We start from the raw sequence: 17,537 nt of genomic DNA on the forward strand, positions 1-17,537 counted from the left end.
GCTTTTTAAAATCATAAAGACTTTCAGGTTTACAATATAAAAAAATATTTTTAATGCCTAGTATCTTTGTTCTAGCAAACAATTCTACCTAACTTTCTGATGAGAAACTACGAGTAGTCTTGGTGAGATGGTAACGGCTCTCTACAAATCTTGTAACTCACATTCAGGACTAATTCCTTTAAAAATGTTCTCTGTGAACATGGGTGCTTTTAGTTAAAGTGGACTAAAAAAAAAAGGCAATTCAGAGCTTTCGTTACTTTCCTCCTCTTATCATCATAAACAGAAAGGAGAGACTTAAATAATCTGACCTTGAATACAACGGATTTCAAGGAAAAATGTGAATGTATCCTTAGCCCTGAAGTACAGTCTTTCATCAATAGCAAGCTTTAAAAAAAAACAAAATGCTGACACAGTCTTAAATTTGTAATAATTACAGTGTAACAGATTTCCAAGAAAAATCATTAGCTACAATTACAAAATATATTTTATGTTTGTCATGAAATGCAGAAGTGGTACCAAAGCACTTAGGTTGGGCATGCTAAAGATTTTATCACTAACTGTTCTGGTAATGAAATATTAGAAAGTGTAGAAAGTTGCTCAATAATTTCCTACCTGCTGGCCATATTCCACTCAAGGGCTGGATTCTGAGAATTTCTTTCACTCTCTGTTAGCACCCCTCGTGTGCCACTTTCCTTCTCCGGTTTTAGTTGATCCCACTGTGCAGTACCAATATTGATGGACTGCAGATCTATTTGGTATTGTCTATCTTCAATTTCTGATCCAGGATCTCGAAGAATTCCCAAGTTCAAAGCTCTCCTGAAAAGGCAATGAAAAAAATTGAATAGATAAAATATTCTGTTTATTTTGTTCACTAACATAGTAACATTATCATTTTTTTCTTTTGGATTACTGATGGATTCACTGGGTTATTCAAATCTCTGAGGCAGGTAAGCTGCCACATAGGAGGCCTTGAATGTATACCCCAAAGTTATCATGTCCAGTACTCTACCCTACAATGATTTTTTAATATTGTTCCCAGCACTGTGTTGTTTTCCTAAATACTTTCACATACATGATTTCAATCCTTGAGATGTTGTGGAGGCTCTATTATCTCCTTTTTTACTGAAGAGGAAACAATTGAGGTAGAAAGACTTAGCCAAAGGTACTGAGGTAGTATGTAGCAAAACCACAACTTAAAAATCCAGGTTTTCTGACTTAAACCCAGTCTTCTCTCCAATGCTAATAACCTCCCTTCCTCAGGCCTTTGCTGTCTTGTTAGGAAAGGTGATAGAGCCTTGTTGATCTTTTGTACTCCCTTACCCTTTGCCCTTGTTTAGTAGACTAACCTGTTGAGAAGACTATATTGTTTACTGACATAGAGGCACAGTGAGGATAACTGACCCATAAAGAGTTGAAACTTTGATCTTACTAGCCCCAATACTGTGCAAATGAATAAAATTATCAGTAACATAAAGCTAAATTAGAGGAAGTAAATTGTTAACTTTTTCATGAGGGTTTTAGAATGAAAATAACAAGACAATATGGTGGGCAGGAAAGAACTGGGTTCAGGTTCAGAGGTCAGGTAAACCTGTTTGTGTGATCTTGGGAACTTTTTGGTTTTGTTTTGGTTCATAAATGCTTTAAATGGAGTTATCAAAAGGAAAATAATATATGGCCCTTATGAAAGTTTCAATCAGCACAAAAAGTGAAATAATATAGAGAATAAAAATATTTTTACTAGTACAAATATTGAAAAAATCTATAATCTCAGTTATTAGAAAAAATACAACTAAATTAATTACAGCAATTGAACATTAATGAAATTAATTGGCAGGGGGTGGTGAGAAGGGGAAGCATGGGTTGTGGTGTAAAAACTACAGAAATAGGGTAAGAATCTGATTAAGACTAAAAGTAAGCAGTGTGGAGCAGACCATGCCCAGAGGCTGGTCAAATACAGATGGAAGGTAGAGGACTACTGAGACTCAAGATGGCAGGTGTGTGGGCCAGCTGCAAGGGAATGGATATAGCATCGGATGCGCCAGGCAAGGTGAGGGCTGATACTAATGAATTCAAGTGAAGAGAGGAGCTGGGAGAGAACTGGAACTAAATGAGCAGGCAGTTCAGGTAAGGAGATGTCAGAGGGGGTTATAAGAGGGAGATATCAGAGGGGGTTACAAGAGGGAATAGGGAAACAAACAGGCATTGGTCAAGAAACCATAGCAGGAGCCAGAGAAAGAGATGGATGAATTCTCAGGATCCCTAAGGTAAGAGCTGAAGCTGTTTTTTTGTTTGTTTGTTTTTGTTTTTCCCTTTCTTCTCTTTTCTAACTTTGAACAATTGCAATCTAGGAGGACTGGGCATGCAAAGGAAAACAGCCTAAAATTTTACTTGAACCAAATAATTGCATTAGAAATAAAGCCCATAAAATGGACATGAACCTTTTCAATTTGCCCTAATGAAAGCAAAGAAAAAAAAAGAACGAATGAGGGTGCAGACGGGACGGAGTAACATTTAGAATATCACTGTTTTGACAGAATACCCTTCTTTCATTTTAATATTGGTATAATTCTGCTTAAAGGCCCATCTCAGACTTCACTTTCTATTAACACCTTCCTGACCAGCCTTTCTCCAAACTCCTTCTCTCCCTAATCTGTACTGTTGGGGTCTCTCTAGAAGTACAGTAACATCGCAATGACTTGTCAGTTTTTCCCAACGTACCATAAATTTCTTGAAGTCAGGAACAACTCTCCTATGAAGCCATCAGTAAATGCTGTTTCAATTCCCTGATTTGAACTGACACAAATCTTGATACATCTCAAATGGAGAACCTATCTGTCCACAGTAGTTAAGAACACAGTCTTTAAACAGTAAACTTCGAATTGGTATGCACATAAATTCAAACATACAGCAAATATCTTGGGCAGTTGGTGGTCTAGCCTATTCTTAGATTATTATTCCCCGTAGAAAAGTTACATTTCCTTATTTTAAACTAGCCAATGCTTTCCACACTTTAAATAAATTGCGTAAACATATTTTTAAGGTGACCTAAAATACTTGAAGAATCCCTAAAGAAAAAGTATGCTATGAAATATAATCAGCGCTCTATTAAAAGACAAAGTAACCCAGCCCAGCATTAACATCAATCTATTTCCCTTGGCACATGGACGTTATATATAATCATAAGATTACAACCACAAAACCCTGAATTTCATCAGAGTTTTTCATGTAGGCTTGAAATTCCCCGCATTTTTTCTTGGTCTTAAATTGAGATATATTCCTCCTATCTATCTGTGGAAAATGTGACTTCCCACAGGTTCTTTTCCCTATGCAAATGGTCTGTATAATTAGCAACAGCCAGATACTTCTAAGCATGCTTATTTTAAAATTTCAAGCTTTCTAAGAATCAGGGTTGGAGATTTCATGTTTTCTCTTTTTCTTTGTTTTTGAAATAAGTATCTGTATTTTTAACGTGATTTGAAAGTTCATTTAACTTAAAAGCCAATGGTAAAACCATTTATATCCGAGTTGTAGAAAACTGGATAACTGAAAGATTCATATGAACTTTACTCTCAGATTTTCCAATGATCATGAGCTTGGGGAAAATATTTAACTTCTCTGTGCCTTAGTTATTTCAATATTAAAATTAATACAGAGAAATAAAATATATGACAAGAAATTAAACTACTCATAAAAAGGTCCATTATAAATTTTACACCCATTTCTGAATGGATTCTTAAATGGTTCTGAATGAATAACATATCAAATTACAACTAATCATAAATGCATCACCACCAAGAATAAAACAAAGCCCATTTTCCTGATTATGTAAAACCATAATGAAAACTCTCAAGATAAATGTTCTTTAGTATTTCCAGGTTCACCTGTTTCCAAAATAAGGCACATCAGAAACCATGGACGAATCTTCAGACTGAAACAACCAGAATGTTTGAAAAAAAATTTTTTTAAACACCTCTCAGAGTTGGCACAACAGAACAGAAACTTCAAACTTCCCCCACCCTAGATGCGCGCCCAAGCAAAACCAGGGACATTAATAAAGAAGCACCTGCCAAAGCCAGCTTTTGCTCTTAGGGTTTCTGCTGAATCCTGCACAGACACTGATGTTCTGCTCTGGTAACTACACAGGAGGAGATTTAAAACTCAAGGCCCACCCAAGGTGATGAATCAGCTTAAGTGGAGACCCTACATATAAAGCTGGGGTCACAAAGGGCTACATAAGCAGTGAAAGTGTGAATTAAAAATGGCCCTCCTAGGGAGCCTCTCGGTGGTAAGATCTGTATCTTGATTGCAATGGCAGTTAAAATAATCTACATATGTGATAAAATTGCATAGAACTATATGCACATAATCACATAGGAGTACATCCAGAAACTGTTGAATCTGAATACAGCTGTGGATTGTACTGATGTCAATTTCCCGGTTTTGATATTGTGCTATAGTTATGCAGGAAGTTATGAAAGACTTGACATTACAAAACTCCGAGAAGAAAACATAGGGGGTAAGTTCCTTGGCAAAAGTCTTGGCAATGATTTCTTGGATTTAACTCTAAAAGCAAAGGCAACAAAAACAAAAATAAATAAGTGGGAGTCTATCAAACAAAAAGCTTATGCTCAGTAAAGTATCAACAAAATGAAAAGGCAACCTCTGAAACAGGAGAAAATTTTGGAAACCATGTATCTGGTAAGGAATTATATCCTAAATAGATAAGGAACTCCTACAACTAAGTAACAAAAAGCCACCAGTAACCAATTTAAAAATGGCAAAGGATCTGAAATAAACATTCTTTCAAAGACATACAAGTGGCCAACAGGTAAATGAAAAGGTGCTCAATTTAGAGCAGTGAAAGTTACTGTGTATGATACTGTACTTATGGACACGTGACATACCATATTATACATCAGTCCAAATATATAGAACATATAACACGAGGAGTGAATCCTAATGTAAACTGGATTTCCGGTGATGATGATATGTCAGTGTAGGTTCTTCAATTATAACTGTGTACTACTATGATGGGGGATGTTGGTAAAGTCCAAGATTAATAAGCTAAACATAACAAGGCAGAATAAACTAAAAAAACTAGAAGAAAATAAGAACAGAAATTAATGAAATAAAAAAGACACAGAAGGATCAACAAAGCCTAAAAGAGACAAACCTCTAGTATTCGAGACAAAAAAAAGATAAAGATAGAAAGCCTAATAAATTAATTTTGCAATTAAAAAAACACAACTATGATGCTGTAGAGATAAAACAGATAATAAGAGGATATTAGAAAGATTTATAGGAACAAAGATTTTACAATTTATTGTAGAAAAAAGTCTCTCCTCTAACTTATCACTGTCCCTAAAGAGATTTCTTATCCTTTTCACCGTGCGATTTATATAAAGGTTGTCCTCTCATCTCTTCCACCAAATATAATGCTACTTGTCCTTTTATAGCTCTTTTTCTATGTGGAAATGACTACTTTAAAACTTTATCTTGACAGTTAAAACTGTTGATAATGTAATAACTAGTGAAAAGCATCCAAGTTCTTCCCTATTTCTTGTCTTACTCAAGACTGTCAAAACTCTTCTCCTAACTAGCCCTCTGGCCAATGAGCAAACTTGCATTCATTCATTCATTCATTCATTCATTCATTCATTCAAAGGATATTTAGTAGAGCAACTGCATGCTAGGCCCAATGTCAGGCCCTAGGGATACTGGGTTCCTGTGTGGTTCCTGCCCTAATTCAGCTTATAGTCTAGTTGGGGATTTATAGGCAATAGCAAAACAGTTAATTCTATAAAAGGTTAGGTATAGAATGCAATTGGAAGCACGTAAGTGGGACACCTGACCCAGACCTAAGGGTCCAGAATTTAACAGAGTTAAAAAAAAAAATCCCAATCTCATTTCATATAATGAAAAAAATTATTTCAGGCAAAGGAACAATAGGTTCAAAGGCCCAGATGTGTGAGAGGGTAACATATCCAGACACTTTGAAGATGCTCTGAATGGTTCGCATGGAGAAGGAAGGAAGTAAAGCCTCAGGCTAGTGAGGCTTCAAGCCAAAGACAGGTCCTTCCATCACAAAATGTCCGAGAATGCACTAGGCCCAGCTTTGGGGATGAAGATTTGCAGCCCACAGGTCAGGCTTATCTAGCAAATTGGCATTTTCTCCTCTGCCATAAAAGTTACAGAATTTATGTAATAGTACAGTAGTCAAGAGTAGAGAAAAAGCTTAGTTTCTGTTTTAATCGTAAGAATTAAGAGAAGGAGTCTAGCGTAGAACTTGCCACATCATAAAAACCTCAGTGTTAGAAAAAAAATCATCCTACTTTGATGATCTCTTCAGTCTCTGCATAAAATGTTAAATGAAAGTGAAATGATTACTAAGTGAGAGGAAGAGAGGCTCACCCAGATAAAGCACACAAGAGGGTTCTGAAAAAGCAGAAGCCTGAGCAAACAGCACGAATGACCCTCAATTCAATTACTCAAACTGAGTGAATTCTACCCAAATTTTCTAATTTGATCTGTTTCATCAATCTAAAAACATTTTAATAGCATGCTGGTTAGTTTGTAATAACCGCCCCCTGCCCCCCACATTTTCTAAGATAACAAACAATTGGTAATGGAAAGTTTAGGCCAATTAAAAATACAGTTGCATCTTTAAAAAACGTATTTTCCTCAATAATTTTTTAGCCTCCTGAGATATCAAATCTAAAAAACAATGTATTCTTGTGCATTTTCCCAATATAAAATTTAAATTACTATTACAAATAATACAGGTAGGCCATTTGGCTTATTAGTTTAGGTTACTATAAAAATCAAATATATTTAAAGAATTAGCTTTACAAGTTTGGTTTGATTTTTCTCTGTTAAAAATGAATACAGGGTAATTTTTTTTTCAGACTTAGGTAATAAAATCTAATTTTTCTTTCCAATTATGTGATCCTTATGACTTATTTTCAATTCAAGTCAGAAAACATACAATGGTGCATTGATTCACTTCATTTTTCACAAAGTACTTATTTTTTTCCTCAACTTAAAATACTCATCTTTATTTTTTAAAGTGTAAGATGCCCATTTTGTTTGATGTACACTTAAACCCATTTCAGTCATTATAAAATATTCAAAGTGTTTTTTCAATATTAAATATAAAAAACATTCAAAATGTGTTCAAATACCATATTAACTTTAAATAAGTAATAAGAGAACAAGATGTCTTGCAAAAGATGTATTTATCTTTTCTTGAAGGTATAAGTACAGACACAATTTGAAGATAATTTATTTTCATTTCTCCAAATGCTAGAAATCATTTTGCAATTTTTAAAATGCAATTTTCCCTAAGTATATGACTTTATAACTTAAAAACAGGTTGTTATCAGTAAAAAAAAAAATTAGGGGGAAAAAAAAAGAAGTGAAAGACAATTTGACTGCAAAGCCAAAAATGAAAATACATTTTAATCAAGACAGCTTTGATTTAGTGCACTACATTTTCATAGCATAAGAAACTGCAAACTCATTAGAGCAAAGAATTCTAATAAAATGATACTTTACTAGGGAACTCACGATAGGAAAAGAGCTTTAAACTTTAGCAAGAACCAAAATGCCTAATATTAATGCCTACTTTACAAAATGCAGTGAACCTAAATGTTCATCAATGAATTAATGGATAAAGATGTAATATACACATACACACAAGGAAATATTCAGCTATTAAAAAAACACACACACACAAAGAAATCATTTGTGGCAACAAGGATGGACCTTGGAGGCATTATACTAAGTGAAATAAGTCAGAGAAAAACAAATACTCTGTGATCTCATTGATATGTGCAATCAAAAAAAAAAAAGGGAGAGATCAGAAAAAGAGATCAGACTTATGGTTATCAGAGGTAGGGGAAGAATTAAAGAACATGGTCAAAAAGCACAAACTTCCAGTTATAAGATTTATCAGTGCTAAGGATGTAACGTACAACATCATGACTATAGCTAACACCGCTTGCTACATGATCTACAGGAAAGTTTTAAGGGTAAATCCTAAGAGTTCTCATCACAAGGAAACCTTCTGTTTCTTCTTTCTTTTCTTTTTATTGCATGTATATGAAAAGATGGATAATAGCTGAATCTACTGTGATAATCATTTCAACAATATATGTAAATCAAACCATCATGCTGTACATCTTTTTTTATAATGATTTTTTAAATGTTTATTTATTTTGAGAGAGAGCGAGCATGAGCAGGGGAGGGGCAGAGAAAGAATCCCAAGTGGGCTCCATGCTGTTGGCACAGAGCCCGACACGGGTTTCGAACTCATAAACCATGAGATAACGACCTGAGCCAAAATCAAGAGTTAGACACTTAGCTGACTGAGCCACTTATGTGCCCCATTGTGCTGTAATCTTAAACTACAGTGATATATGTCAATTATTTCTCAATAAACCTGGGAAAAAACAATACACATACAAACTTACAGTTATAAGATGAATAGTGGTTCTGGGGATCTAATGTACAAAATAGCGATGATAATTAATGGTATATACTAAGAGAGCAGATCTTAAGAATTTTCATTTAAAAAAGGTAACTGTAACATGATGGATGTGTTAATTAGCTTGGTGGTGGTAATAATTTCAAATTATATACATATATCAAACAATCACTTTGTATACCTTAAACATATACAATTTTTATTTCTCAATTTACCTCAATAAAGCTTGTAGAGAATACAATGAAAATACCTTAATAAGAAAAGCTTATATTGACTCACTTCCTAATTAAATTTTTCCTGGAAATGTTTGATATCATAAATAGAATCAAATTTTTTTGTCTCAAATTCACATACCTCTAGCTCTACCAACTTTGCTCTCTCTCCTTATTACAGTATTTAAGACCACTTAGCAATTCAAATCAGGAAAGGGGGTGAGTCAAGATACCCATAACTTCCTTGCCCTTAACACAAAAAGCTGCTTTATTGGCTAAAATGTAGGAGTTATAATTGTAATTGCTTTGCCCTTCCGAAACTCATCTTCCATACCATTTGAACCGTTCAGCAGGTGGTGTAGGAGGATAAACTAAAGTCTGCAATAGTTGGGTCAATAATATAATCATAAGGAACCAAAGAAGACCTTAAGTATCTAACAGGAAACATAGCTTTAATGTTTTCCTTTTTAAATTGATTTAGTCTGGGTCAGGCCTTTTGTATGTTTACATAAGGAACAGCTCATGTTGAACCATTTATACTTCTCACTGCTGAATAGGCATTATCTTGGGAGCTCACTGTAAAGAAATAAAATTCATTACTTACAGCTCAGTTGAGAGCAGTAAGTTTACAAAATGTTAAGCCAGAAAATAGGAATGTAAGAAGTAAAATTTATATGTCTTGATTAAATTAAACGTCTCCATTTTTATCACCAAGTGTCTATAATAATAGTAATTTTGAGAGTATACAGGGCAGGGGATATAAATAGTTGACCATCAGGCTGAGACCTACGGCAGATTTCCATGACCAAAGACTTAGCGCAGGAGTTCTCATCCTCAGAGTGCAGAAGAATCACCTGGGAGCTTGTTAAAAATGTTAAGTTCCCACCTGCAGAAACTGTGATTCAGCAGGTCTGGACTGGGACTGAAAAATATGTTTCCTCCCTTGTTTGTTTTAATCAAAACTAGCACCCGTATTGATTTTAAAACCAAATTCTAATACGGAGAGTATCACATCTCTTTGACTTGGAACATCATATCTCTGGTACCTGAAGTGAAAGGAGCAAGGACAAGAACCAGTAAATCCAAGGCTATTCCATTTATAAAACAGAGACATTAATATTTGTCCTGCTTCCTTCACAGAGACCTTTAGAGGAAGCATCTCTTCTCTTCGAAAGGTCAAGATACTGTTAATTCACTTCACCCTGGAAAGTTGGGTCAGTGTCTATTTACTCATCTCCATGAACTTAGCCACAGGCCTTGACACCTGGTAGGCTTTTAACATACGAAGTTGAATAAATAACAAATATTCTTGTCTCTGTCCTTCTCTTCCCTTGGGGCTTTTAGAGCAATCATTTTTTTCTTTTTCTCTCTTGTATCTTTATCCTTCAGGCAAAACTATGTTGAAGTAAGAGAGAGAGGTTCTCCCTAAGACCCTGCATCCTCTCTAGCTACCACCCTTTCTTTCACATTCCCTTTTAACCAGAAACTTATTTTTCTCTCAGTATTTCTATTTTTTCACAATTTATTTTCTCTAACCAAGAACAATCAGGTTGGTCACCCCTACCTGTCCTCTGAAATTTTCCTGGAAAAGATCCCCAACTGACTTTCTAATTATCAGATCTAAAGGGTGACATTTATCCTACACAATGGACTACTACTTGGCAATGAGAAAGAATGAAATATGGCCTTTTGTAGCAATGTGGATGGAACTGGAGAGTGTTATGCTAAGTGAAGTAAGTCATACAGAAAAAGACAGATACCATATGTTTTCACTCTTATGTGGATTCTGAAGAAATTTAACAGAAGACCATGGGGGAGGGGAAGGAAAAATAAAAGAGAGGGAGGGAGGCAAACCATAAGAGACTCTTAAAAACAGAATAAACTGAGGGTTGATGGGGGGGTGGGAGGGAGGGGAAAGGGGGTGATGGGCATTGAGGAGGGCACCTTTTGGGATGAGCACTGGGTGTTGTATGGAAACCAACTTGACAATAAATTTCATATTAAAAAAATAATAAAGGGTGACATTTAGTCATTAACTCACCTAACCTTTTTGGATATTTGACAATTCAAAATGGCAGTGTAGCATGTGGTGAAGAGCACAGACTGCACACTTAGCCTGCCCTGATGGATGATTCTAGCTCTGTCACAAACCATTGGGTGTCTTTGAGCAAATTAAAGTTTCAGTGCTTCATTTTATTCATTTGAAAAGTGAAGTCACTGAAGAGAGTCAAATGAGTTACTTCATGCAAAGTAATATCTGACACCAAGTAAATGATTTATATATATTGGAAGATATTATAGAAATGTTTTTCATTATTAAAAACTTCTTCCATGAGCTTGTGTGCTTCCACACTCCCTCAACTGTCCTTCTTTAATCTCCTTTACTAGATTCTTTTCTGTTTGTCCCTTCAATATTAGTGATTTCTAGAGCTCCATCTTCATCTTAGGTTTTGTATACATTCATCAGCACAACTGGTTCACAAATGCCAGGATATGTACTTCTTAATTATACCTCCAATAAAGGAGATAGGTTTCCTAGGACCCCCTTACATTTTCTGACCCAGCCCATGCTATGATGAATGACATACATTTGCAAGACAGTTGGCTACCATTAGAGTTCCATGGTCAAAGAAAGTGCAGTATAATTAAACTGTACTAGGAACATGAATTTTATTTTTTCAGATTCCATTTTTAAGTAATCTCTACACCGAACATGGCACTGGAACTTACAACCCCGAGATCAGGAGTCACATGTTCTACCTGACCGAATCAGCCAGGTACCGCCCTAAGAACATGAATTTTCATGTCACAATTACATTCAAATTCTGGTTCTACCACTTACAAGATATATATCCTTGGAGAAGTCAGCTAACTCAGTGAATATCAGTTTCTTCTGTAAGGGGATACTGGTACCTACATAGGTTTTCATAGGGATTAAGTGGTAATTTCAATTAACATGTTTAATAAACTATACATGACACCTGGTTATTGTTATTGCAACAATGGATAAGAAAGCAGCTTTGGTCTGCTTTCAGACTGAATCCACTAGTCTCACTCCATATTATAAAATTCGAAAGTACACTGAGGATACAGAGACTTCTGTTTAAACAAATAGGCTCTATAATAATTCTATGAGTATAAACAGAACATTATGTAAGAAATGATTTCTCTATAATTCTAGTCCAAGTGATAAAATCAATACTAAAACATTCATCATGTATTTCACATTCTCAAAAGAAAGAAAGGCTTTATAATAATAGAGGAACAAAAATGGAGTCATCTAATTATTAAATTATTTTCTAAGAATTTCATACATTTCACATTAAAATTACTTTTTATTCAATACAAACTTTTCAATAAGGAAGAAATTTTACATCAAAAAATGGTTTTATGATGGGGCAATAATAAAACTCACCTTTTTTCCAGTTATACAAATATTAAATAGTCATGTGCACAAATCCACAAAACATGACAAAGTAATAATGACAACAATACTTATCATTTTTTTTCCTCTGATGGCTTAATTATAGGCAATTTCATTAGTATATAACATACCTCTGAAGTTTCTCAAAATATTCTCATTGGTTACAAAAGTAAGAAGCTAGATTTTCACATTCTATCTTAAGGAAAATATAAGCTTTGATTTTTTTTTTCTTTTTTTCTCCAGCAAACAGTTGGAGTTGAGCTGGTAAGTCCTCATCTGCTCACAAAAGTTATAAATGGGGTACAGACTTGCAAGATGATTTAAGAAGATACAGAGTATACAATGTATGCTCAATGTGAAAAGTATATCAAACTATACAAAACTCTGATCACATAAGAAATATATTCTAAAGAAATGAATTAAATGAACATGCACTGCATTGAAGAATTGTTGATGTCATCAAAGAACCCATGTGTGATCTCAGAGAAATTACTGAAAGATACACTAGAATATAGACAAATGGAAGTGCTACCTCAATTTTGTAAGAAAACTGTTTTTGATCTTTAACGACATTGATTTATTCATTCATTCTTCAGAACGTTTCTGAGCACTTAGAATAGAAAGTGATATAAAGAGTTATATGAATTAACTAAGAATAAATCAAGACAAGCCTATTCCCCTTTTTGGTTATATTACCATGACAGCATTGAGAAAACAACATCACTATTATAAAACTTGATGTTATAAAGATGTGCAAATGACTAAGTTTAGATACTTTTTAGAATATACTGGAGGGGCACCTGGGTGGCTCAGTCAGTTAAAGCATCTATCTGACTTGGGCTCAGGTCATGATCTTGCACTTTGGGCCCCACATCGGGCTCTCTGCAGTCAGTGCTGAGCTTGCTTTGGATCCTCTTTCCCCATCTCTCTCTGCTCCTCTCCTGCTCGCACACTCTCAAAAATAAAGTAAACATAAAAAAATATATTTGAGAAATACAGACTTGCCAAAAAACATAGTAAACTGGATTTAGAGCTGCCTTAATACCAGATCCAAATAATAATTATTTAAAGTTTCTAATAACATGACAGAGGATTTGGCTCAATTCAATAGTTTTTATCATTAATTTTAATGAATTCATATAAATCACTCTTATCGAATTTTCAAAAGACCAAGTTGGGAAGTACAGCTAATAATAATGAATGAGAGTATTTAGGATTCTATAGTATCTCAAAATACTGGAAGAGAGTCAAAACTAATAAGATGAAATTTAAGAGGAACAAATACAAAATTCCCATACATAGGATCAAATAGCCAACTCTGTAAGTCCAGGATGTGAAAGAGATTGCTTGACAACACTTCACACACACACACACACACACACACACACACACACACACACACACACACACACACAAGAACAAAAGAAAGCCTAGAAAAGTTAGGCTGGCTTATGAGAGAGAAAAGAAATAACAAAACCATTGTAGCCTTTTAACTTTTAAATACATTACGTACACTGCACACTATGAAGTTTCACAGGATTAGGCAGTCTCTTCCTTATTACACTAATAAAGTTGTACAACTCTTAAATACTATTCTTTCATTAATTTTCAAACATTAAGTTTTAGAATGAATTGATTTTATTTGCATGGCTTCGATTAAAATAATATATAATTCCTTGACAACATGAGATCCAAGAGATTTTTTTTAGAATGTTACAATATGATATTACAGGTGCGTTCAGATAAAATCCAGATTTCTAAAAAATGCAGGTACCTGGCATAAAAGTAAGCTTCGTTTATTTATTAGAGTCCAGAGTGGTCTGATTTAACAGTGTATTTTACTACAATTCCCACATAGGTGACTTTGAAAAACTAATTGTCAATTTAGCAAAATCCTGCATTCTTTAGGTTTCTTTAAATTTCCTTTCTTTAGACTTCTAAAGATAGTAATATAATAAACAGATGAAATTTATAATGTTTCCTTATTATAGAGACAGACCTCCTACTTGCTTCTAATGTTTCTACAACATATCTCTGGCAACATTCCTGATTTATGATTCTTCTATAAAATCTACCATTGGCTGCAAATCAACTCCTCTCACATAAATTATGGACCATCCAGACTTTATTCCGACTATGTTAATATCCTTTTTCATTCTGAGATTTTTCAAATCTTTATGCAATTTTTTTCATTTTGTTTACTCAAAATAATTGCTTTTGGTAGTTAATGGGCTCCCTATTTATTTTCAAATCCAATTTGAGTATCCTAGTTGAAACTTTCTACAAAATTCTCCATTCTACTACCATTTGTAACATTCCCTCTATCTTTACTAATCAATTGTTATCTATTATCTCCTACTCCTAAAATATGTTTAACAAAAAAAAAAACTTCCTTTCAAAAATCATTTAAATCGGGATTCAAAATTGTTCAAAATCTCTGCTAAAGGTTTTCAGTGATAACAGTAGTATTTAAACACACTGGTCAATAATTAAAAATGAAGTTTTAAGAGACTATTTAATGACCCAGAAAAATGTTCATAGAACATTACTAAACAGGAAAGGCAAGTTCTTACTACCTTTATGATTATCTTCTAAAATAAGAAAAAACCCTTTAACCTTACAAGAGTATTTATAAAAAGAGTGAATTGCAGGGGAATTAGCTGGACTTCATGTAAAATAGTTCTCATTTTAATTTGCCTAAGAAATCATTAATATAATTTTTAATAAAACCATCTCCATTTATCTCTTATGAAATTCATTTCTATTAGTATGCCTATCACTTGAACCTTCTTCTCTTTAATTACATTATTTTATTCCACAATATTCTGATTCTCTTACCAAACTATTAAGTATTTTTGTACTGCAAAATATATAAATATACACAGTAATAATATTAATACCACTTTAATTTGCATACAGTGTAATGGTTTGCAAAGGGCTTTTCAATATTATCTCTCGTAAATCACCACCCACAGGATGTGATACGTAGAATTTATTTTGCAGATGCTGATGATTCAGGTAAGGAGGCTGGGTAAAGGCAGAGTCCAAATTGGAAGCCACACCTTCCAACTACAGATTCAGTCTTTTCTATACCTAACAATACGAGAAGTAGTTTTCGTAATGAAATGTAAGATTGTATTTTATTGTAAATGTATACAGATGGGTGAAAAACCGAGAGATTTCAGATTAAATTAAATGAAGACAATATTTCCAAGATTATAGAGTAGATTTACAATAAGACATTTGATGGGGAGGGAGCCTTTAGACTTGGTATATAACAAACCAACACCTTTTAAAAAAATGTTGCCATGTTATTTTATATAGTTTATAAAATATAGAATTGCTTCAGGGGAACCTGGGTGGCTCAGTCAGTTGAGTATACAACTTTGGCTCAGGTCATAATCTCAAGGTTGGTGAGTTGGAGTCCCGCGTCAGCCTCTGTGCTGACAGATTGGAGGCTAGAGCCTGCTTCAGAGTTGGTGTCTCCCTCTCTCTGCCCCTCCCCCACTCACACTCCCTCTCTCTCTTTCTCTTTCTCTCTCAAAATAATAAATAAGCATTAAAAGAAAAGATAATTGCTTCAGACCAACAAATATCACAAAACTGGGGATCAGGAGTCAAGATTCTCAGATTTCCGTAAAATAACCATTAAGCAACTCTCCATTTGTAAAGGAAAACAGTACCTTTAAAAAATGCTATCAATGGTTTGGGAAATCTCTTAACATATGATCTTAAAAATATAAATATCTCAGGGGCACCTGGGTGGCACAGTCGGTTAAGTGTGTGACTTCTGCTCAGGTCATGACCTCACAGTTTCTGAGTTCCAGCTCCGCATCAGGCTCTGTGCTAAGCGTGGAGCCTGCTTGGGATTCTCTGTCTGCTTCTCTCTCTCTTGCATGTGCTCTCTCTCAAAATAAATAAACTTAAAAAAAATAAATACCTCTACATGCAAAGTAATCAGAATAAAGACAGTTTAAGGAAAGGTACCAAGCAATAATCTTCTAGTCAATAATCAATACACAGACTCACATTTGACTTAAAAATTTGGTATATTTTCCCTATTGTATGGTAGGGTACCACCCTTCTATCACCATACATTAGAGGGCACATATCTATAAACCTAATCACACGAGGGCATCACAGCACTGAAGTATTGCCTCTAGTTGTACAAATATTTTTACCTAAGGGTCTTCCAGGCACTCCCAGTCCTATGCCAATCTAGTTTCTAGTGCCTATTATCACAGTATTAATACTAAGTGTTTGTCACAATGTAGAGCAATGGCAACTCTCACACTGAGCTACCGGAAAGGTAAACCTGATACAATCACTTTGGAGAACCCTTTGGTGATACCTAGCAGCACCGAAGCTGTGCCTAACCTATGACTTAGGAATTCCACTCCTAGATATACATACCTTAGAGCCCATTCTGTCCAATACAATAGCCACTAGCTGTATGTGTCTATTGAAAATTATGTCAGTTAAAATTCAACACAATTAAAAAAAATATAGTTCCTTAACTCACAGTGTAAGTGCTCAACAGACATATGCAGTTAGTGGCTACTGTATTAGAGCAGATACAGAATATATCCATCACTGCAGGAAGTTCTTTTGTTAAGCACTACCCTAGAGAAACTATTATATATGTATACAAGGAGAATACTGAAGAACATTCATCACTACATGTGATAGAGAAAAATTCAAAACTTAAATGTCCATTATTGGGGGGAAAGATTAAACACGTGGCATAGTGACACAATGGACTATTAACCAGAAGTAAAAATCTATGAATGAGATTAGGAATATCTGAGTGGTTCTTACATGCATAAAGGCAGAATTAAAACAAAAAGCAAGTTGCAGAACAGAGGTATGTAGTGGGTATACAATGCAATTTTTAAATTTTCTATATTATTCTGATATAGTTCTTCAATACAAAGGCTTTTAAAGCATACTGTTTTGCTTACTACAGCTCTGTAGAATGTCTTGAAATCTAGGATTATGATACTTCCAGCTCTGTTCTTCGTAAGATTGCTTTGGCTATTCGGGTCTTTTGTGGTTCCATACAGATTTTAGGATTGTTTGTTCTAGTTCTATGAAAAATGCTTTGGTATTTTGATAGGGATTGCATTAAATCGGTAGATTGCTTTGGGTAGTGTGGACAAATATTTGTTCACCTTATCCATGAGCACGGAATGAGTATCTTTCCATTTGTGTCATCTTTAATTTCTTTCTACGGTGTTCTATAATTTTTGGAGTACAGGTCTTTCACCTCTTGGTTATATTTATTTCTAGGTACTGTATTCTGGTACAATTATAAATGGGATTGTTTTCTTAATTTCTCTTTCTGCCACTTTATTTCTGTATACACAAATGCAGGAAATTTGTGTGATAATTTTATAACCTGCAACTTCACTGAATT

The 17,537-nt window shown here is 34.4% G+C and overlaps 1 protein-coding gene across 7 annotated transcripts in view; it reads right to left on the reverse strand.

Annotated features, from left to right (window-relative positions):
- Window positions 1-17,537, reverse strand: part of VPS13B (vacuolar protein sorting 13 homolog B) — a 794,855-nt gene that overhangs the window by 286,971 nt on the left and 490,347 nt on the right. For all 7 annotated transcript variants that reach the window (XM_053208413.1, XM_053208414.1, XM_053208412.1 and 4 more), the window contains exon 31: window positions 613-816. In XM_053208413.1, the coding sequence (XP_053064388.1) occupies window positions 613-816 (204 nt within the window). The remainder of the gene's footprint in view (window positions 1-612; window positions 817-17,537) is intronic.

This window comes from Acinonyx jubatus, chromosome F2 (genome assembly GCF_027475565.1).
Source record: "Acinonyx jubatus isolate Ajub_Pintada_27869175 chromosome F2, VMU_Ajub_asm_v1.0, whole genome shotgun sequence".
Taxonomy (NCBI): Eukaryota; Metazoa; Chordata; class Mammalia; order Carnivora; family Felidae; genus Acinonyx; species Acinonyx jubatus.